The sequence below is a fragment of the Ceratotherium simum genome, chromosome 8 (genome assembly GCF_057802395.1).
Source record: "Ceratotherium simum simum isolate JZ-2026a chromosome 8, ASM5780239v1, whole genome shotgun sequence".
Classification (NCBI taxonomy): domain Eukaryota; kingdom Metazoa; phylum Chordata; class Mammalia; order Perissodactyla; family Rhinocerotidae; genus Ceratotherium; species Ceratotherium simum.
The window spans coordinates 82,247,207-82,269,118 of NC_141907.1; the positions used below are offsets into that span (position 1 = coordinate 82,247,207).

General features: G+C 40.1%; 1 protein-coding gene and 1 long non-coding RNA gene across 2 annotated transcripts; one reads left to right on the forward strand and one right to left on the reverse strand.

The window, feature by feature from the left end:
- Nucleotides 1-219: 219 nt before the first annotated feature.
- LOC101393813 (alcohol dehydrogenase 1-like) lies at nt 220-14,619 on the reverse strand. Its single transcript, XM_014787925.2, has 7 exons — nt 14,481-14,619; nt 12,600-12,687; nt 12,239-12,458; nt 11,779-12,039; nt 10,482-10,617; nt 9,543-9,681; nt 220-244 (listed from the first exon to the last, which is right to left on the reverse strand). The coding sequence occupies exons 1-7, from the start codon at nt 14,617-14,619 to the stop codon at nt 220-222; spliced, it is 1,008 nt and encodes a 335-aa protein (XP_014643411.2).
- On the forward strand, nt 9,639-12,988 carry LOC147916520 (uncharacterized). The gene is made up of 2 exons (XR_015553022.1): nt 9,639-9,744; nt 12,411-12,988. It is a non-coding gene; the product is annotated as an uncharacterized LOC147916520 (long non-coding RNA).
- Nucleotides 14,620-21,912: the final 7,293 nt, after the last annotated feature.

A 21,912-nucleotide genomic window follows, 5' to 3' on the forward strand; every position in this document is an offset into this window, starting at 1 on the left:
TTTCTCTTTTTAAAGTCACAGAATGAATTATAGAACAACTGTTTTCTGAGAAGTTATTTCATTATAACTTTATTCAAGATACACATTTCATTTTGCACAATCTCACTGCATTCCCATTACCGATGCTCCTCTTTCCACTGCTCTGGAACAATCAGGGAGGTGAACCAGGAAAAGAAGGAAGTCCCTAAGGATGCCCGGAACCTTTTATCATCTGAGATCTCAGAACAGCAGAACACAGCCGATACTGAAACATAAAAGTGCAGTAATAAAATGATTGAATTGCCTGAGAAACAGTGATTTCAGCAAAGCAATCATGTACCGCATCATGAGAGACTGCATTGCTCACCTATCCCCATGCCCAACTCCACCTTCGCCTTAGTTCACCTGTGTTATGAGAGGTTTGGGGATTTGATTGGAGACGTAAAAGAAACTTTTCACTGCAAACAAATGGACTGAAGGTATATTTTATTATATAGAGGATAGTAAAGGCGATAGTCTGCGAACAGATCCGAATAGGTCAAATAATAAGAGGGAAAAAACATCTGCTCGACTGGAAAGGGAAAACAGCCACATCGGCTGAGATAGCAGCAGATTTGAATAGGTCATATAATAAGAGGGAAAAACATCAGATCGATCGGAAAGGGAAACACCAGATCGATTGAAGGGAAATGACATAAATTAACCGGAAAGAGAAATATCAGGTTGACAGAAAAGAGAATATATTAGATCAATTATTTTACAATAAATTAATTACTCATAATATCTGTGCCCCACTGTCGGGAGCGTCCTGTCAATCAACATGGCTGGGCAAGGATTATACATCCTGGGCAAAGCGTCCCTTTTACAGGTGGAACTCTCACCAGGTCTCAGTCTCTAGCAGTTTTTTATAGTATCAATAATTTTTAGAGTAAGCAGTTACAGAGCTTTTTTTAGAGTAAGCATCTAGTGTTTCCATGTATAAATGGTTATCAGTGGCGTACGTGTACTGAGCTCCCCCCCCAGCCCAGTAGTTGTGTACGTGCATTGTTTGCCTTGCTTATCGTCCCAGCCCAGCACAGATGGCCAGTCTGTCCCAGGCTGTGGCACCCGAAAGGCCTTGAAATTTTTATATATTGTAACTATCTCCATGGGAGACAGGCCAGTTTTCACCACGCAGAAAGCAGCTTTTATATTTTTTTGTGTGTTGGTGGCTGTAGGTCAATGGAGCGGCCAAACAGGGCTGTACTCATGTCAAGATATTTTTGCCCGTGGCCGTCTCCATTAACCATAAGACATTATATGTACAGATAATGAATTTTGTATATAAGTATATAAGGCATATCCAAGAACCCAAAATCTAATGACTATAATAATTATAAAACTATCTTGTAACAAAGGACCCAAACCCCAAGGTAACCAATCAAATAATTCCTTAAAATATGAAATATTATTAACTTGATCTTGTAAATCGTGGATAGTATCAAAGATAACATTAGTTTGATCTGATATATTGAAACAGTATATGTCCGGTATTTTAGTACAAGGTGTTTGATGAAGAAGAAACAAATAGTCTAAAGCGGCTCATTGTATAAGAGTCTCTCTACGCAGTTCTTGTAATTTCTGAGATATAGCTAAGAAGGCTCTAACGGTATCATTCATTACATGTGCCAGCAGGCAGGAAAGGTGTTTAATCTGACCATGGTTGTCTAGAATCAAGCCAGGATCAGGTAGTAGGAGGGCGGCAAGCGTTGCCACAGTAGAGACGGGAAGAAGGTTAACATGAGGGTCACGATCTGTAGCGAAAGCTCGTCTTACTCGGGAATTTTTGGTAGGGAAAGCAGCCATAAGAGGAACTATTGGGCCAATATCACATGTAACAGATGTGTGAGGTGGAATGTATGAGTATGTAGTATTATCACATAACCAGAAATACCCAACAGACAGTTGTGAGGAAGTAGCAATATTAACAGGGATAGTCTTCCTGTAATAGAATGGAATATATGTACAATCAATGTAATAATATGTGGTAGAAGTCACTCCTGATATAGGCATAGTTACTAAAGAGGAAGAAATAGTGACTTTAACATGTGACATATTAGATAAAGTAACACCTAGGCCTAATAAATTAGTTTGTAGAAGTCGGGAAGGATTATTACTGTTTTTAAGACAAAAAGTAGTTTTATTTAGAACTGTGTGAGCTGAATGTAACCACAGATTAGTGTTTTTAAGAGGAGTAGTGGCATTAGGAAGGATGATAACAAATCGAGTTTTTTTAAGAAATGGGGAATCTGGATTCCCCTTTTTTTATTTGATATAAGAATACCAGCCGCCATCATAGAGGGTAGCAGAAGGCAGGGTAATAGAGAAATTATAATTAGTTTTGTGTGATTGATCAGATATAGGCTTATACCGAGAAGTTGCTTGATGTTTTTGAGACCAAATTTTTTGCCCATTCATAGTCCAGGTTATAGGTCCCCCTGGTGTAGAGCAGTTGGTCCAGCAGTGTAGAGTCAAAGGTTGTCTTACGGAGATATTAGTTGGTGTGGAGGTCTGCAGCAGACATGGAAGTGTAGCATACCATAGCGAACACAGCAGGAATATCTATTCACGTAAAGAAACAGAATTTTTAGGAACATGATATAATTGTTTATTTTTTGGATATATAACTATGAGCGTTGTAGTGGGCCCTTGGGCCACTATTTCTGTGGTATGGGGAGCCGCATTGGGTGGGTGTGTCACCCACACTTTTGTTTCAGGTTTTCATCCATCTGTAGACCCAAATCCTTGTATTCCTCTTTTAGTTAATTTATTTGGAGGTTGTCCTTGTGACACATTTGGAGTCAGGAGGGGAAGCACCAATAATTGTCCCACTTGTTCCCCAGACTCTATAGTTAGTATTGTGCTATTACCATTATATAATATAAATTTTATTTTTTTTTTGTAATCTGGGTCAATGACTCCTCCTAGTACATTAATACCTTTTGTTGTTAGTCCAGAGCATCCTTTTAACAAACCAAAGATGTTTTTGGGCAATTGTACCCCTATCCCAGTAGGGACTATAGACTATTTCTTAGGGGGCAATTGAATAGAATAAACAGTAGATAAATCCAATCCAGCCGCTTCGGCCATGGTACGAAAAGGTGGTTTAGCAGACTGAGTCAATGGCCAATATATTAAGGTCATAAGCTCATGGGTGGCGGCTGCCACTTTTGTAATCTTTGTTGGTAATAATCTTGACAAAGGAGTCTCATTAGGGCCTAGTGGCCTGTCATTTAACATATTTAGAACAGTACTTAGATGGTTGTGCCACCCCTTTAATGAGCCATGACCGAGTTTCCTCAATTGTTGTTTAAGCAATCCATTTATTTGTTTTATGAGGCCTGCAGCTTGGGGGTAATAAGGTATATGATAAATCCGTTTTATATGATTTTTTTTTTGTATAAGTTTGAATCAACTTACCTGTAAAGTGGGAACCGTTGTCACTCTGAATCTGTCTTGGTGTTTTGAAATATAACTTAATTGTATCTAATAATTTTATGGCACTCTGTTGGGTGGCTACTTTAGTCGGCATAGCCAATAAATAACCAGAATATGTATCAACAGCAGTGGAGGTATAAGTATAGTCACAAGAATTTGGCAAGGGTCCAATAAAATCTATTTGTCAGGTATGGGCGGGAAATAATCCCTTTTGGATATGACCTTGGTAGGGGTGTGGAACTCCCTGTTTATTTAAATGTTGGCATAACTGACATTATTGTACTACAGTGGCAATATCATCATGGGTGACGAGGATTTCCCTTTGTTGTGTCCACCTGTATGAAGCTTGTTCTCCCAAGTGTCCACTCTTCTTGTGGACCCATCTTGTTAAACCTAGATTGTATGTTGCATGAATCTGTCTCAGCTGATCAGCATGAGAATTATGTTTTTGTTTTGTAGAAATTAAAGAATTGTGAGCATTAACATGAAATACAGTAACAATTGTGTTTTGACATCATAACCATATGTCTTTTCATAATTTTTTTTCATATTTTTTTATTATTAATTTTTTAGTCATTTTTTTTATTGTGGCATTCACGTTGTCAGACCTTGTGTCACTGCCCATGAATCAGTATATATATGACATTGTTGCCCCTGTTCTTGTTGAAGTGCCTGATACACTGCATAAAGTTTAGTATATTTGCTACTCATATTATCTCCAGTGGTGACAATTGTTTGTTGTGTGGATGGGTTATAGGCAACTGTTTTTCATTTTCATGAGTCTGATATCATTTTGGCAGAACCATCTGTAAACCAAGTATGTTTTTGTTGTTTTTTATGTCAATTGATCATATGAGACACCCCATTTAACAGGAGATTTTGTTATACCAGTCTTAGGCGACATAGTCGGGTCACTGCTATATAGAGATACTTGTTTATGTAATAGAGACAACCCCTTTGGGCCAGGTTTGGCCTGATCCTGAATATACCATTTTTATTTGATGATGTTAAATTTTTGTGTATGTCCAATTTTATGAGTAACAGGCGTGCTATGAATCCATTGTATAATGGGTATTTGGGGTTGCGTAATTACCTCATGTCCCAGGGTAAGACTTTTTGAGTCTATTAGAGTCCAATAGTAGACTAACAACTGTTTTTTAAAAGGACTATATCTTTACTGGAACAAGGAAGTTTGTGACTCCAAAATCCCAGAGGATAATGTCGGGCACCTTGTTTTTGTCATAAACTCTAGCTGACATACTGATCAATGACATCTATCTGTAATTCAATGGGTCCCGGTTTAATTGGCCATAGATCTAAAGTAGTCTGAATAACGTGCTTGGCTGCTTTAAAAGCTTTTTTTTTGTTTTATTTTCCATTCAAATTTATATATATTTTTGGTAACTTTATATAAAGGTGTAAGGAGCCGACTTAAATGTGGAATATGTGCCCTCCAAAATCCAAATAATCCAACAAACTTTTGTGTTTTCTTTTTGTTACGAGGTGCTGCAAAATCCAATATCTTTTGTCTAGCTTTAGGTAAAATTTCTTGTTTTTTATTATTTTAAAGTATTTCCAAAAATTTAACATTTGAACTTGGGCCCTGAATTTTAGCTGGATTAGTTTTCCATCCATCCTCCTCAAGTGTGTCTATTACTTTTTTTAACTGTTGTTGTATATCCTTTTTTTTTTCTTTTTTTTGGATCATAATATCATCTATATAATGTATTATTTGGACATCATCGGGAGCAGGTACCTTTGCCAAGTTTTCAGCAACCTGTCGATGGCAGATAGTGGGACTATGCACATATCCCTGAGGAAGTCTAGTAAAGGTATATTGTTATCCCAGCCACGTGAAAGCAACACTTTTAGGTATAGGTATAGTGAAAAAAGCATTAGCCAAGTCTATAACAGTATACCAAGTGTCTGGATAACATTGTACTTTTTCTATAAGAGTAATCAAATCAGGGATGGCAGCTTGAATAGCCGGAGTCAATTTGTTTAGGTCTCTGTAATCTACAGTCATTCTCCATGTGCCATCACCTTTTTTAACAGGCCAGATAGGATTATTCCAGACTGTAGTTACTCTGCGAAGGACTTTTACAACCCAATAATCTTCTATGGTCTCAGATATTTCTTGCTGTCCTCCAGGGATGCGATATTGTCTTTGACTGACCATTTGTGTGGCAGGTGGAATTTTTACTTCATGATGCAAACGTCCCACAATTACAGCATTAATATGAAAAGACAGTAAATTGGTATCGTCCATCAGCCAAATTTAACGTCAATCCTTTTAGAATATCAATCCCAATTATATATTCTGGTATGGGCACAATCATGACTAGAAATGTGTGCCAGGGTAGTTGCCCAATTTGGATAGAAAGATTAGTGGTGACTGCCTGGATTTCTTTTCCTCCCAATCCAGTTATCAGAATTGATGTACCTTGAAACTTAGTTGAATTCCCATAGATAAGGGTGGCCTCTGCCCCTGTATCTACAAGTGCCTGCACACTAGTGGTAGATCCATTTTTCCAAAATATTTTAATTGGTACATGTGGTCTAATATCTTTTCTTATAGTGGCACTAATTGATACAGAGGTTTGACCTTCCCTTCAATCACGTAAGTCAGCAAGAAGAGGATCCGAGGGAGGAGGTGGTGCACTAGGTACAGTAGGCACTAGGTTGGAAGCATTCTCTATATTGTCCCTTTTATTTATTTGTTTTACATTCAGCCCTTTTTCTTTATACAGTTTCCATAATTCTTTAGTGTCAACTCCATCAATCTGATCTTTGGGTACTCCTGCCTGGAGTAGAGCCAAAAACATATCACCTTGAGTAATTTTATCCTTTTTAGAGAATGTTTCTCTTTTTTCCCTTCCTGGAGAGTTTTCAGTTGTCTGCCAGTCTGCCAAGTCTGCCAGCTGCATAATCTTATCTGCAAGTGTTGATATAGGGTTTTCAGTTTCGTTCATGAAAAGGGTTGTAATTATTTGTTTGTATGCCGGAGGTGCAGTTTTTATGAACTTGTTTCGCATCTGGACACTTAAAGTCATTTCATTTAAAGCTTCACCACACCCCAGAAACACAGCCTGTTTCATGGTTTCTTCTCTCATCTTTTGGACAGAATCTTTTAAAGTGTACCACAGTCTATTAGTGTCCGGCCACATATCCTCCGTGGGGTATTTATCTTGAGCTCCTTTTACTGCAAGAGCCAATAAAGTTGTACCATCAGTGTCTTGTCCACTATCATTTGGGGGGTGAGCATTCATGCTCCAATCTCTGAAAGCTCCCCGTATTACTGGATCATTGGACAAAATTACAAATTTAAAAGCATCTCCTGCATCCAGATTAATTCCTATGGCGCCCATATCATATAGGCGAACAAGCCAGGTTATAATGGCTTCTCCAGGCTTTTGCATAGCCCGGGCTACGATATCAGAAATTTCTGGTTGGGTAATATCCTCAATCACATCCTTCCTTACAGGATGATCACCATCCATTTCCATCCACTGACGGCGAAGAGGACGTGCCTCTGTGCATTTGGGCGGTTTTTTCTCTTCCTCATAATCAGTTTCTTCAGAATCATCATCCCAGATATCACCATCCCATGTGTCGGGTCCAATTTAGGGCTGGCCGATGCTATGGCCATGTGAACTTTTCGTTTATTTACCTTTCCTTTCCTCTTTCTATATTTATATTTGGCCACTCTTACAGCAGCATTTTCTGCTATAGCTTGGTAGTTGCGAGCCTGATCTCCCAGTGTATGATATTGACACTGAATCATAGCCAGTCGAAACTGTAAATCTGAAACTTCTTTCTCCAAGAGTACCTTCTCTCTCTGTATCTTATCCCTATCTTCTATAGCAGTCAACAAACACCAACCTCATCGTGTCAAAAAAGAAACATCATCTTTCTTTTTTCTTTCCATCGTCTGCAAAGCTTTGGTCACATCCAACGGTTCAAATCGTCACAGACGAACATCCCAAGATTCACATAACCCTGCCCTACAAGCCCACTTCCCAGCCAGAGTGCAAAAGGGAGGGTCCTCCCATCCTGGGATCTCCTCCACCTTGGCTTCAGTTTCCTTTCGTTTGAATTGGAAAGCCATCTCCTTAAGCGAATCCTGCTCACAGCGCCAATTATGTTATGAGAGGTTCGGGGATTCGACTGGAGACGTAAAAGAAACTTTCCACTCCAAACAAATGGACTGAAGGTATATTTTATTATATAGAGGATAGTAAAGGCGATAGTCTGTAAACAGATCCGAACAGGTCAAATAATAAGAGGGAAAAAACACCAGCTGGCTCGGAAAGGGAAAACATCTACATCAGCTGAGATAGCAGCAGATTCGAATAGGTCATATAATAAGAGGGAAAAACATCAGATCGATCGGAAAGGGAAACACCAGATCGACTGAAGGGAAATGACACAAATCAACCGGAAAGAGAAACACCAGGTTGACCGAAAAGAGAACATGTCAGATCAATTACTTCACAATAAATCAGTTACTCATAACGTCCACGCCCCACTGCTGGGACAGTCCTGTCAATCAACATGGCTGGGCAAGGATCACACGTCCCGGGCAAGGCGCCCCTTCCACAGGTAGAACTCTCACCAGGTCTCAGTCTCCAGCAGATTTTTATAGCATCAATAATTTCCAGAGTAAGCACTTACAGAGCTTTTTTCAGAGCAAGCATCTAGTGTTCCCATGCACAAATGGTTATCAGTGGCATACGTGCACTGAGCCCCACCCCCTGGCTATCGTCCCAGCCCAGTAGTTGCATACGTGCATTGTTTACCTTGCTTATCGTCCCAGCCCAGCATAGATGGCCAGTCTGCCCCAGGCTGCGGCGCCCGACAGGCCTTGAAATTTTTACACATTGCAACTATCTCCATGGGAGAAGGGCCAGTTTCCACCATGCAGAAAGCAGCTTTTATATTTCTTTTTGTGCTAGTGGCTGTAGGTCAATGGAGCGGCCAAACATGGCTGTACTCATGTCAAGACACCCTGTATGAAATATCACCATCTTGATTGGTGACAGGAGGATCCAACATCAGCCGTGAAAGGAAGGGCCCAGCTTTGAGCACCGTTCCCTCTGGCTGCATGACCACAGAGACTTCCAAACCCTCTGCTGTAGCTTCTGATCAGCTTCCATCAGCCCCAGAGTGTAGCCCCATGTCTGATTAGGGAAGAAAAAATGGATTCCCTTGGTTCCTTTCCTTTTGCAATGTGTCTACTGCCTGCTAGGTCTCCTCTCCCCACCCTCCATAATCTGTTTCTAAGATTTCAGATGAGTTTTCTTGGCTCTTCATTCCTGATTTAAGTGGGCTGATATGCAAGGTAAAAAGCAACAAGGTATAGCAGGGTAAAATGTAAATACCTAGATTAAAAAATTTTTTAAAATCGCTAAGCAAGCAAAGGATGTAGGTAGAGTTGGGGGAGAGAATGTGGGAAGGAGATGTGCTTAGAATCAGAACGAGAAAATCAAAGCATTTATTTCAGGAGCAATTCCTCATTTACTGCTTGTCGCTTGTTCTCCGCTGTGTCCAGCGCTTAGCACAGTCCTGGCAAATAGTGCGCCATCACTAAATACACGTCTAATGAATAAATGAACACATTGAGTGAACACTCCATCCTTGAAGGTGTGCTAGCTGAGGCAGACTGACCATCTGTCAGAAATGATGTAGAAAGAATCTGTGCCCTGCGTGGAGCCTAAACCTCCACCTGTAAGATTCCTTGCAAGAATTTATGACTCCAGTAATGAATGTCAACTCATTTATTCTAGATCATTTCTCTAACCAGAAAAATAACGCAAAATTGACCAATGTGGGGTAGAGCAGTTCTTAGTGTTATACTGAATTCTTAAACAGTTCTGTGAAATAGGTTGATGTGGATAGTTCCCAAAGTGGGGCCTGCAGGTAAAATCTCTCCTTATCCTGGTGACAGTAGGAAATAAGGGGGAGCGTGTGAAAGATATCGAAGGTCCAAGTAGCCATCTCTTTCTCACAAAACCACTTGGAAATGTTTGACGAGTCATTTTCTCTGTGCGTTCGGGGTACAGGAGATCATGGAATAAAACACTCACGTCTTTCCAGTGTGGTACAACTCGAAAGCTTTGTGGGGTTGGTGAAAAGGCAGCTGATGGGTTACTAATGGATCTACATTAATTTTCTTTTGCAGGTAATCAGTCACTAGTTGCGGAATACAGTCTCTGGTTTTATAATCTGCAAAACAAAAAGGCTATTGTAATGAGATTTGAGAAATACCAAACCAAGGAAAAAAATCAAGTAAGTCATGGAGATGGGTAAAGTATTCCTCTGAAAATTTGCCATGGAACATGAGAGATAATTCATTTGTACATCAGAAGACATTGACTGCTGTTGCTAAGCATGGCTGCTACAGACAGTTCTGTTACCTAGAACTCCTTTGGAGAAAAATGGGGTCAACACTCACATGCTACTGAGTTGAAAAACGGCCCTTTTAAACTAGCAGTCCCCAACCCGCCTCCTGGGCTTCCCATTGCACAACCGTTTTCTGCTGTCTCTGTTCACACACATAAAGATGGCGTGAGAACTTACCATCAGAAGAGTGAGTGGAGATGGGAATGTTAATTTACTAGAGCTGTTGGTCAATATTTCTCAGAAATAAAGGCTTCTCTGGGAAGACAAAAACCAGCGCTAAAACACCAGGCTGGTGCATATCATTATCCAAAGAGTATTGCTCTTAAAGTAGCACAATCAACTGAATCCACCAGTGCAGAACCAAAGTTGACCGAATTATTCCAAACACGAGACAAGCCCAAAAACTATTTTGCAGAAGATAAAAATTGTGTTCAAACTTAAAAAGCCTATTTAACTAAAATCAATTTGCAAAATATACCAATTTGTTGGAGGAGAAGTCTTTGGAGACTTCTACCATTATAGCTGTGTTTCCCAAGCAGAGGAATTTTGAATTCCATGTTTCTACAAAGTTGAAAGGGATTTCACAAGAGCAACTATCTGGTCCCTTCTGTTCAACGACCCACCTCCTAAACATACGCCCTTCAGCGTCCGTCCAGAGATAACCTTCACTGTATCAAGGGAAAGCTGTGAATTTGATGGAGCCAACCCAACGATCAGACAGACACCATAGTTCAGGTGGCAGGAGTCCCAAGCAGCAATCTGATAATGAAAATGATGACCATAAGCATGTCACCACACATAAATAACAAGTACCACCACAGGCGGAAGGAATTGTGGAGTTCCTAGATTTCAAACCTCTCCCTGGGCAGATGGTACTTCAACCTCAGCTTTAGCACCACCAGTGATGGGATCTCATTAGAGAACCAGTAGAGTTTGGTGGTTAAGAGCACAGGCTCTGCTAGCTGTGTGACCTTAGGCAACTTACTTAACCTCCCTATGCCTCAGTTTCTTCATTTGTAAGAAGAAGAATAATGCTACCTCCTTCATAGAGTTGTTATGAGGATTAAGTGATTTATCATTCTTAAAACATTTAGAACACTTACTGGCATATAGTAAGTACCATGTGTTTATTAAAGAAAATTACCTACTGCCTCAAAGGCCACATACTCTATTCTTTGCCTGAGCCTCTCACTTTCCATGACTCTCTGTCCAACTTACTTCTATTAAAACAAAACAAAATACGTGCATGTGAAAGTTCATTTAAAAAAATCACTTTTCTAAGCATGTACAGTGTACTTCTTCCTATCTATCTATTTTACCTCCTTTTCTGCTTCTTAACTCTGCTCTCTTTCCCCTTTCCTCCATTTTGCCTTGTTTGTCTCTTTCCTGTTGCCCACATCACTACTTCTACTTTGTTCTTCAAGTACATTTGGTACACACCGAAATGTATTGAATGTCTACCTTCTCTCTTCTAAACTGAAAGATCCAAAAATATGGTGCCTATTTTATTCACACTTACGTCCCCAGAACTTAACACACTAGTGCATAGGAGCTCATTTTCAAATGAATAAATGGTTTTGATATAGGACAGACATAAATATCTTACATGAATTAAATAATGTTCATATTTAAATATAAAAACGTATATATGAAGAAAGAGCTAGGGATAAAGAAAAGGGAATACTGGTATGGTGGCCTTTTGCATGTTTAAACTTTGTATACCATAATGACATATTTTTAAGTACATATGGCTTTTACTTTCAAAATGAATGTTTTAGAGTGAATTTACGTTCTATTTTTAGGTCTTGGGTCCACAGTTCCAAAAAGTATGTTCAGGAGAGTTTATACTTATCTCCATGTGGATATTTAACGTGTACCCACCCACTAAGCATCTATTCGCTGTGCCCCAAGCCCACATACCATGGTATCCACAAGTCTGATGGCCTCGAAGGCAAAGTCGACACCAAAGCCCGTCATTTCCACCACCACCTGCTGGACAGGCTTCTTGAGGTTCCGAGGGTTGAGACAATCAGTGACCCTTAATGCTCTTCCCCGGGGAAATTTCTCCTCATTGATGTCAACCCCGATGATCCTGGAGGCACCAGAGGCTTTACAGCCCATGACAATGGCTGAGCCGACTCCTCCAAGTCCAAAGACCACGCAGGTGGAACCGGGGGTGACCTACAAATGCACAAGACATGTTCGTATTAGGAATCAAACCTGGACACATGTGTAATTAAGAAAATAAACAAACAAAAACAGCCATTGAGATTTTTGGAACTGTATACACCAATTGAAACATTTGGACTGATTTAGCCTAGTTTAGATGTTTTCCAGGGAAATCTCTACATACACACCAACACACAGGTACCTTCCTCACCCTGGCCGAGTGAACAGCAGCCCTGTAGCCTGTAGGCACCTCACAGCTTATGAGACGAACTTTACCCAAAGGAGCAGCATCATCAATTTTCGCCACTGCAATCTCAGGCATAGCAGTATGTTTAGTGAATGTGCTTGTGTGGAAAGAGTTGTAAATCTTTTCTCCTTTGCAGGTAAACCCGCTAGTCCCATCCAGAATTAATCCAGAAGAAGGTAGAATGCTGTTCTACAGTGACGTGGACACAGCACAGGCACCGGCACAGACACACGGAGGTGTAAAGAGAAATGAGCACCTTTAGCTACAGATCAGTGTTGTACAATATGAGTGATGTAATGACAGAGTGAGGGGCAGATCTACTCACTCTCGCTTCTCACAGAAGTTTCCCCTGGGGTGCAAGCAGGAACTGCATTCTCGACGCTGTGGAACAACGAGTGTGAGGACTTTGTCTCCTATATCCAGAAAGGAGTTAATGTGATCACTAGTTTAAAATATCATTGGAACAGGAAGACAATAGTATGTTTATAAAAATTCATTGAATGGCTTGAAAACTTGCTGTGGACAGATTACGGCAGCCAGTATAACATTATCCACGGTTGTTTTGAAGGAGAAATAATATAACCCGGTTTTAGAAATTCCATTTTTCTTTTGAGTGAATGATGGAAATGTGGGGATATTCCCTGCTGGATAGATAGTTGTAGGTCTGCTTCCCCTACTCTGGAAATTGAATAATAAAACCAGGAATGAACCTTAGAGGTGTCATCTAGTTTAACCGTTCTGTTTTCCACTTGAAGGGTTGAAGTCCCACGGTGGTTGTCACCTGCCTATAGTGGCGCAGCTAGATCACTGCAGAGCTCTTTCACTGAGTTCCTGACCATGATGGCACACTGATCCTGGCAGGCCTCTAACATGTTTTCTTTAGTGGGGCTAAGTTCTAAGATGTGCTAACTTCAGAGAATTAAAGGAATTGCTCTCCCTCTGTAGAGCAAGGCTGCTTCTGGAATACTTACTACTGAGGGTGGTTTTTAGGTTGCAGAGTTCTGGAGAAGTTATTGATTATGTTTGCAGCCAGTCATTAGCTAGCCCTCTTGGGCCCTAGGGTGACAGGCTGGGCAGGGTCCGAGAAGAAAATTAATAACACAGCCATCAGGGACTTAAGGAGGCGTGATCAGAAGTCTACCACATTGTCTTTATACGGTCCTTACACATTGTTATAACACAGAGATGACTCCCCTTTGGCCTCTCACAGAGCTTAGATGGCATTAAAAATCTCTTGTAAGTTTAGATAAGGCATCTCTTACCTTCACTGGCCCTAAAAATTTCCAAAGGTGCTGGATTTCAAATTCAGGAGAAGTTCTGCTCTCTTGTCCTTTCCCTTCAAATACTCACCATTTTCCACAAAACTTCCGCTGGAATTTTTCTAGCTGAAGATGAGTTAGAGGATATATCTTTCCTATTTGCATAATGTTCTTGGGGATGTAGGGAACAGGCCTTTTAACTTCCGTCCCTCCTACTATGCCTAGCGTCAGATGGATGGTAGGCACTCCATTGTTGCTCGCTAAATGAACACCCTGGTGATAGCTTCGCGAATGTCCCGATCATGTGCTTTCTTAAACCTCTTTGTGTGTGCCTGGCTCCAAGCTGTGAGGTTCTGTAGTCTCTTAATCTGTGTGATTGCTCTTATTCGTTCTGATCATTTCAGACATGCTGAGAATAGCTATGTCAAGATCCTTTTAGAAATGCCTGGGGAAGAGCATATACTTGCTTTCTTTGATTCTTTGAAATGTCACTATCTTCCTGTTAATGAAAATTTAAGTTGTATATTCTAGTTGGTTAGAACATTCATTCATTTGTCAAACATTCAATGCATTCTAACCCTGGGACAGGCACTGTGCTAAGCATGTGGGGGACACAAACATATAAAAGAAGCAGTCTCTACCCCTAAGGAGCTTTCAATCTCTTTAGAAGTACACTAGTCCTATGTCAACTCTCCTTTGGCTATGGGTATGTGCTTGGCTTAGCCACCGCCCCCTGGGTTGCTAGACATGACAACAGGGAGACTGTGCAACTCTTGGAATCACTGGATACATTTGGTATCATGATATGTGAAGAGTCAGGAGAATCCAGAGGTAAACCAATTTATTTCTTCTGTAAATACGTTAATGCATTGTAAGTTCCTCCTTTGTGCAAGGAGAGCCCTTTGGCAGGCTGTTGGTGAGAAGGATTTTGTGGCCCCATTTCCTACCTGGTTTCACTGAGCTCACTCCTTCGCCAATGCTCTCCACAATCTCAGCTCCTTCATGGCCTGGGATTAAAGGAAAGTTCAGGGGGAGTAATCCTTTTAGCACATGATCAGCAGAACCGCAGATCCCTGAAGACGCCATCTGCATTGAAATAAGTGACCAAGGATCAATTGGTTTGGAAGTTTTCTTTGTCTTTTATCTGAGACTGAATATTAAAAAAATGTTTTACATGAATTATCTCATTTGATCCCTACAACAACACACAGAGGAGCACAGGGCAGGTCTTTTCACCCCCAATTTAGAGGAGACGAAAGGGAGATTTGAAAACTTAGAATGACTTCCCAAAGTCACGGGGTGCATGTCCAGATCTGGTAATAAACTTAGCTCATTTGAAATCTACTCTGTGCAACCTACGTCATCAAAAAGTTCTGAAATATGAGAACAATCGCTTACAATGAAGGACTTTTTTTTTGGGGGAGGAAGATCAGCGCTGAGCTAACATCCGTGCCAATCCTCCTCTTTTTGCTGAGGAAGGCTGGCACTGAGCTAACATCCGTGCCCATCTTCCTCTACTTTATATGGGATGCCGCCACAGCATGGCCTGACAAGGGGTGCATCGGTGGGAGCCCGGAATCCGAACCTGGGCCGCCAGCAGCGGAGCGCAAGCAACCAACTGCTACTCCACGGGGCCAGCCCCTACAATGAAGGACTTTTTGACCACGTATCAATAGCACCACCATTGAGAAACACTGAATTTTAGGCTCAATATTGTGGACTGTTTCTCCCATGTTCTGGGAAAATATTCTTAAAATTTTAAACTTGTACATTGAAAACATTCTTTAAGTGAATAATGTAAAATACATTTAAGTTAAGGAAACTAACCATTGCAATATTTAACTGACATTGAGAAGTTTTAAAACTTCTTAGGTAATGGCCTAAGTTTTTTTGTCTGTGGATAGGCCCAATCCAATTACACTGATCATAAAAATGAAACATTTCATGTACCATAGCCCCTGTATTACTGTTCTGCCTGCAATACAGCCAGAGAAGCATAAACTCAAGCATACTGACCAGTTCTCCAGTATCTGCAGTGAGAGAGGCAGCATTATAGCTAGGACACTGGGAACAGCTGTGATATAACTGTGACAAATGGGTGAGAAGATATACTCGAGAGAAATATGCTTTGGTTTTTGTTCCCACAGTACTAAAGTGGCTTCCAGGGCTGAAGGCTTGAACGGCTAGACGTGTTATTTTAGGTATACAGCAGGCTAGAATCTCATTAGTTTTGTCCTACAGATCAAATAAGAATATGCAATTATTTGTGGGAAGCCTCTATAGCATAAGCCGGAGGTAGGATCGTCTGTTCTTAGGGGCAGATCCAGTTCTTACCCTTGATTTTATCCAGGGCTCGGGTCCTTGCTGCTGCAGCTTCCACTCTGGTGGGCTATTCTGCATTTATTATTTAGGGTGTAGCCTTTGTAGTTAAGAAACATATCAGTGTAAGAACAGAGACTATTGGCTAATTAACTAGTAAACATTTTATCAGATGGTGACCAGTACACAATAAGCACTAATTAAATGCTGTTTGGATGGGTGATAAATAGAAAAATATAGCTTCTGAATAGCACTCAGTTACTAACCTCCTTCCTTTGTGTACATTCTTACCACTTTCCTGTTTACCTTCTCTCATGGGTGAAACAAAGTCCTTAGCGTAACACCAGACATGGACTTGATATTTATTTAGTGTTACTTCCCATATTCTCCTGTTTGGTCTTTCACTCACCATACATCTTTTTCTACTCCTCTCCTTCCCTCCATCGCCTTTGCCTTCCGGCATCTTTCCAACTGCCGTCATTCCTTTTCTCTGTTAATCTCCCAACTGTCTTCCTATATGCCTTTGCTTTGATTAGATATGCTATGGATTAGAAGCATATGGCTTTTCGTATTTGTTGTAGTCGTCAAATCAAATGTTGAATTTCCTGGTATTAAATTAGAAGATAGGAAAATTTAATGTTTAACAAGATTCTAAGTGATAGTACTCTTGATCTTGGATATTTAATGATTTTGTAATCTTGGAGATATACTGATTGAGAGGCTGATTTTAGAGTGGCAAGGGGCTTTGACAGGTCAGTGTTTTCCCATCACTGGTCTAAGCTCTGGTCAAAAATTAATTGTTCCCTCCTTCAAATCATCTTGAAGGCCATCCTGGAGTCCTAGTTGCTCATTCCTGGAAAATGAGATTTCCACATGGTGCATGTTTTCAGGAAAATTCTAAGGTTATTTTAATGTATGAGCACAAAATAAGAGAGACAGATAATTAGTCTGTTAGTCACTGAACGTATATTTTGTTGATACCAACTTTGTATCATAGAAGCATAGAGAAATGCATTCCTTGTCCTCTTTCTCTCAAAAATGGAAAGAACTTAACACTTAAAACTCATTCGAGGTCATTTTGTGAAGTGTATAGGCCTACGATATTACATAATTTAAGTAAAAATTTTAATAATTAGAAAATAATTGTAATAGGTGGGTGAACTACCAATATTATACAATTATTAAGATTGTCTCAAACAGTCATTAACTCTATTCATTTATCTTAGTTTTAAAAATTCTTCTTTTGGGGGCCGGCCTGGTGGTGTAGTGGTCAAGTTCGTGTGTTCCGCTTTGGCAGCCCGGGGTTTGCCAGTTCAGATCCTGGGCGTGGACCTACTCACCGCTCATCAAGCCATGCTGAGGCAGCATCCCATTTAGAAAAGCTGCAACTCTACAACTATGACACACAACTATATACTGGGGCTTTGGGGAGAAAAAAGAAAAAAAAATGCTTCTTTTATTAAGAAAAGTGGACAGACCAAAAATGTAAATTATATATATATTTTATATATAAAACAAAACAGGATTTCCTTTCATTTGCCTCAAATGTAAAGGTTAAAAGACTTAAATTTACCTTAATATGAACTTCCTCAGCCTTTGGTGGCTCAACTTTCACTTCTTCAATTGAAAGGGGAGAATTTGTCTCCCAGGCAATGGCTGCCTGGTACATGAGTGTCTGTTGATGCAGGGAAGTAAAATGACATCAGTTAGGGATAGCATTTAACTTCTATTCTGATCATACAAATGACACTTACCTGTTATAATTTTACAAATGCAAAAATCGTAAAGAATCAGAACAAAGATCATTGCAATTACAGACACAAGCAGCTGAAATTTTAGCATTTTTTTCTAGTCTCTTGAGATAATTTTCATACAGTTGAGATCATGTCATATAAGCAATTTTGTATTTTGCTTTTTTGCTAATAATAGCCACCATATATCGAACATTTACCATTTACTTGTTCATAAGAATTTTCCCATGACTTCAAAATGCTTTGTATCATTTAAAATAATCAATATCAAATGACTCCTTTATATTCTGTCCTTTGAGTGTGTGCTAATTTACTTCATCAGTGACCACCTAAGTGTGTAATTATTTCCACTGTTTTGATGATTATAAAGTGTGTTGTGATGAACAGCTTTGTTCATTGTTTTGACTTGCCTGGTTTCCTCAAGTGAGAATTACTTGGGAAAAGATAAGAGACATTGTCAGAGCTGAAGTGATTGACAAGTCTCTTTACAGAAATGTTGAATAATTTGGCACAGCCTCTAGAAGGATAAAAGAATATGTATATCATCATCATTTATTCCATTCTCATTAACATTGATTGTGGTCATTAAAAACAAAATATCTGGGGCCAGCCCCAGTGACCTAGTGGTTAAGTTTGGTGCGCTCCACGTTGGTGGCCAGAGTTCAATTCATGGGCGCAGACCTACACCACTCGTCTGTCAGTGGCCATGCTGCGGTGGCGGCTCACGTACAAAAAGAGGAAGATTGGCAGCAGATGTTAGCTCAGGGCAAATCTTCCTCAGCAAAAAAACTCCCCCCACACACACAAAATATCTGACAGGCAGAAAAAGCTGTTTACTTCTTCTTGTTAGCATTTTTTGAATGCTAATGGTGTTGAATATTTTCTATGTTTATGTTGAAGGGGAGGAAGACTATCCTCTATCCACTCTGGGTCCTTTCTAGCTGGGCTACAAGTTAAGTTGACTCATGAGACCGAATAGCAGGAGAACATCAAACAAAGCTTTATAACATGTATACATGGGAGAAACTCAGAAAATAGAAACTGAGCAACTCATCATTCTAAGTTGCTCACTTAAGTATTTTTCAGCTCAAGATAAGGAGGGTGTTGGGGTAGTGGTTTGGGATTTCAGAGGGGAAGAAGACAATTCACATGGAGATGGAAATGCAAATATTTGTCAGACAACTCTTTACAGGGCCACCTATAGAGAATGTGGCTGGAGAGACAGAATTTTTGATAAGATGGGCTTGTTGGTGCCTTTCTTTTTTTTTTTTTTTTTTTTTTTTTTTAAGATTTTATTTATTTATTTTTCCCCCAAAGCCCCAGTACATAGTTGTCTGTCATAGCTGCACATCCTTCTAGTTGCTGTATGTGGGACGCGGCCTCAGCATGGCTGGAGGAGTGGTGCCTCAGTGCGCACCCGGGATCCGAACCCGGGCCGCCGGCAGCGGAGCGCACGCACTTAACCGCTAAGCCACGGGGCCGGCCCTGTTGGTGCCTTTCTTATCACATCTATTTTACATTATACTACAGCCGTCATATGGTAGTGGCTCCTTCCTGGAACAGGCCTTCTATGTTAAATTCTTTAGGCAGTTTGGGAGGGGAAAGTCAAATGTCCTTCAGAGAAAATAATCAAGGTAAAGAAACATACTTTGAGGTGTCCAATTTTGATCTCCCACAATGTTAATTATAGATATTTGCCTCTTAAGTGGAGTGTTTGTTCATATATTTCATGTACCTACTGGCATCTTGCTGTTCTTATTAATCATTGGACCTCTTTACTCATTAAAAGAGTGACCTGTTGTCTGTCAATTTGTCATACATGGTTTTCCCTTGTTGATTTTTGACCCTTAATTTTTTATAAAGTTATAGGTACACACACGTGTTTTAAAATTTTGGTTCATAAAAATCTTTTCCTTTGTTATGTATTCCATTTTGATACTTTGAAAATTGTCTCCATATAGAGACCAAATAAATATGTCTTAGCCTGTCTTTTAGGTTTTTATAGTTTGATTTTTAAACATTAAACTCTTGAATCCAACTGAAAATTATTTTGTAGTGTGAGGTGAAGTTATAGTATCTAAATGAATTGTCGCAGCATGAGCCCTTGATTGTTTCTTTCATTTCTGCTTCAATTAGCACCTTTACTATGTAAGTTCTCATATTTCCGGGTTTCTCTATGGAAGCTGTTTCTATTGTTCCATTTATCTTTCTGTCTATTCTTTTCACCAGCACCTCGATGATCTGAGTACTTTAACTTTTTGACGTATTGTGCTACCTGGTGGTACTAGTGCCCTTCGTAATTTTATGAATGCTCCATTTGCAGGTTACTGCACTAGCAATTGTAAGATATACCGAGCTGAGTAAATCTGTTATGTCTTCAAGAAATTTAGATACCAATAGAGGAGGTAATATATGTCTTGTAACACAAAGGAAAGGGACAAATGCCACAAGAGATGTTCAAATAAAGTGATATAGAAAATACTACTTCTTTCTGGGGAGAAAATAATCAGATAAAATAATTCTGCTTTTACCTACCAAACTCAAATAAAAACATATACTTTATGAAAAAATTTTCCTAATTTCAAGTGTTACACACTCAAGGCAAAAAACTTGTAGAACTCAGACAAGGGTAAAGGGGGAAGAAACTGCAAGTCTGGCACCCAGCTATTACCATTTTTCACACTTGGCTGGAGTCCTTCCCATCAATATTTGGTGTGTGTGCATGTGTGCTTGCATACTCATACTGAGAGTGCTGTTCTCTGGTCTTCTCTTCCCCTGAGCATTGTGAATAGTTTGCAGGTAATTTTGAATAACCACTTAGGACTTTATTGACTAACATATCACAACTTATTTAATCAATTTCCTAGTATTTGACATACGTTGCCTCCAATGTTGTACTCTTAAAAACAATGCTGCAGTTGACCTGTTTGTAAAAAGATATATAATTAATTTCCTTGGAATCAATTTCTGGATCAAATGATAGGCACATTTTTAAGGTTTCTGATACAATACTGTCAAATTTTCACCCAAGAAGTTTCTAGTAATTTATTTCCCCAGCAGTGGAACTCATTGTGCACGAGTTTTCACAGGTGGGAAAACATTGGATATTATCCTTAAAAATCTTTGATAATCTGATTGGAGAAATGATGTCCTAATTTTGTTTCACTTGCACTTTTTGGGTAACTAATGAAGATGATGCAGATATATTATAAAGGTAGCACAAGGGGCCGGCCTGGTGGTGTAGTGTTTAAGTTCGTGCGCTCTGCTGTAGCGGCCCAGGGTTCACAGGTTTGGATCCTGAGAGTGGACCTACCCATGGCTCCTCAAGCCACACTGTGGCGGCATCCCATATACAAAATAGAGGAAGATGGGCACAGATGTTAGCTCAGGGCTAACCTTCCTCAGAAAAAAGAGGAAGATTGGCAACAGACGTTAGCTCAGGGCCGATCTTCCTCACCAAGGAAAAAAGAAAAAAGTGTTGGCACTTACTTTGCCCAAATTGTCCATGATGAATTTTCTGGTTTCCTTGGTGTCTTATAGGTATATCCAAGAAAACTTCACTTCTTAGACTCTGCTTCTGGGAAAACTAGACCAGATGTGTGTACTTTTTACATAGCCAAAGTCATTAAAAGTTATTACACAATCACAGATCAACATGGGAAAAAAGGAACCAGCACTTAACGATCTAGCTAGTGCAGCTCTGAAACAGGGCCAAGGGTGTGGCTGGACAAATCTGTGCTGAAGAGATCAGATGTGTTATTCGTGGGTCTAGTCAGCTGTCGTGGCAGAAGCCAGGAATAGAAATGAGGTTATCCAAGGTGGATCTGTGAAAACCCTTTTGTGTAAGTGTGGATCCCCTTGACATACACAAACAGTGACAAGATTTTTGAGACCATTATATCAGCAGAAACACTGTCAATTTGGACTGAAGGGGCCAGAGACAGGATGAAATGAAGGAAGGCTGTCAGACCTCTGGGATTCTAGCAACAGGAAAAGGGTTGATAGGACTATTCAGCTACAAACATGTGCTACCCTTCAAGACAAAGGAAAAGTGACTCTGAGGGTGCAGCTGTGGATGCCAGGGCCAGAGAGACAGGGCCAGAGGGCGGAGCATCCCTGGAGCTGGAGGGTGAACTAAGCCACAGAAAATTATTCTCAGGCTTTGAAGCCTAGTAGAATTTACCCTACTGGGTTGAGAACTTTCTTTAGACCAGAGACTCCTTTATTCCTTCCCTTTTCTCCCTTTCAGAATGGAAATGTCTACCCTACGCCTGTCCTGCCATTGTACTAACTCCTTTTCTAGTTTCCC

What these genes read in the sequence shown, in the direction of transcription:
- LOC101393813 (XM_014787925.2), bottom strand. Translation starts at nt 14,619, where the DNA reads ATGGCGTCTTCAGGGATCTGCGGTTCTGCTGATCATGTGCTAAAAGGA. An exon ending in AGTGAGCTCAGTGAAACCAG is followed by an intron (nt 12,688 to 14,480) that starts GTAGGAAATGGG and finishes TTCTGGATATAG; the next exon opens with GAGACAAAGTCCTCACACTC. An exon ending in TCAGACTTGTGGATACCATG is followed by an intron (nt 10,618 to 11,778) that starts GTATGTGGGCTT and finishes TTTCATTATCAG; the next exon opens with ATTGCTGCTTGGGACTCCTG.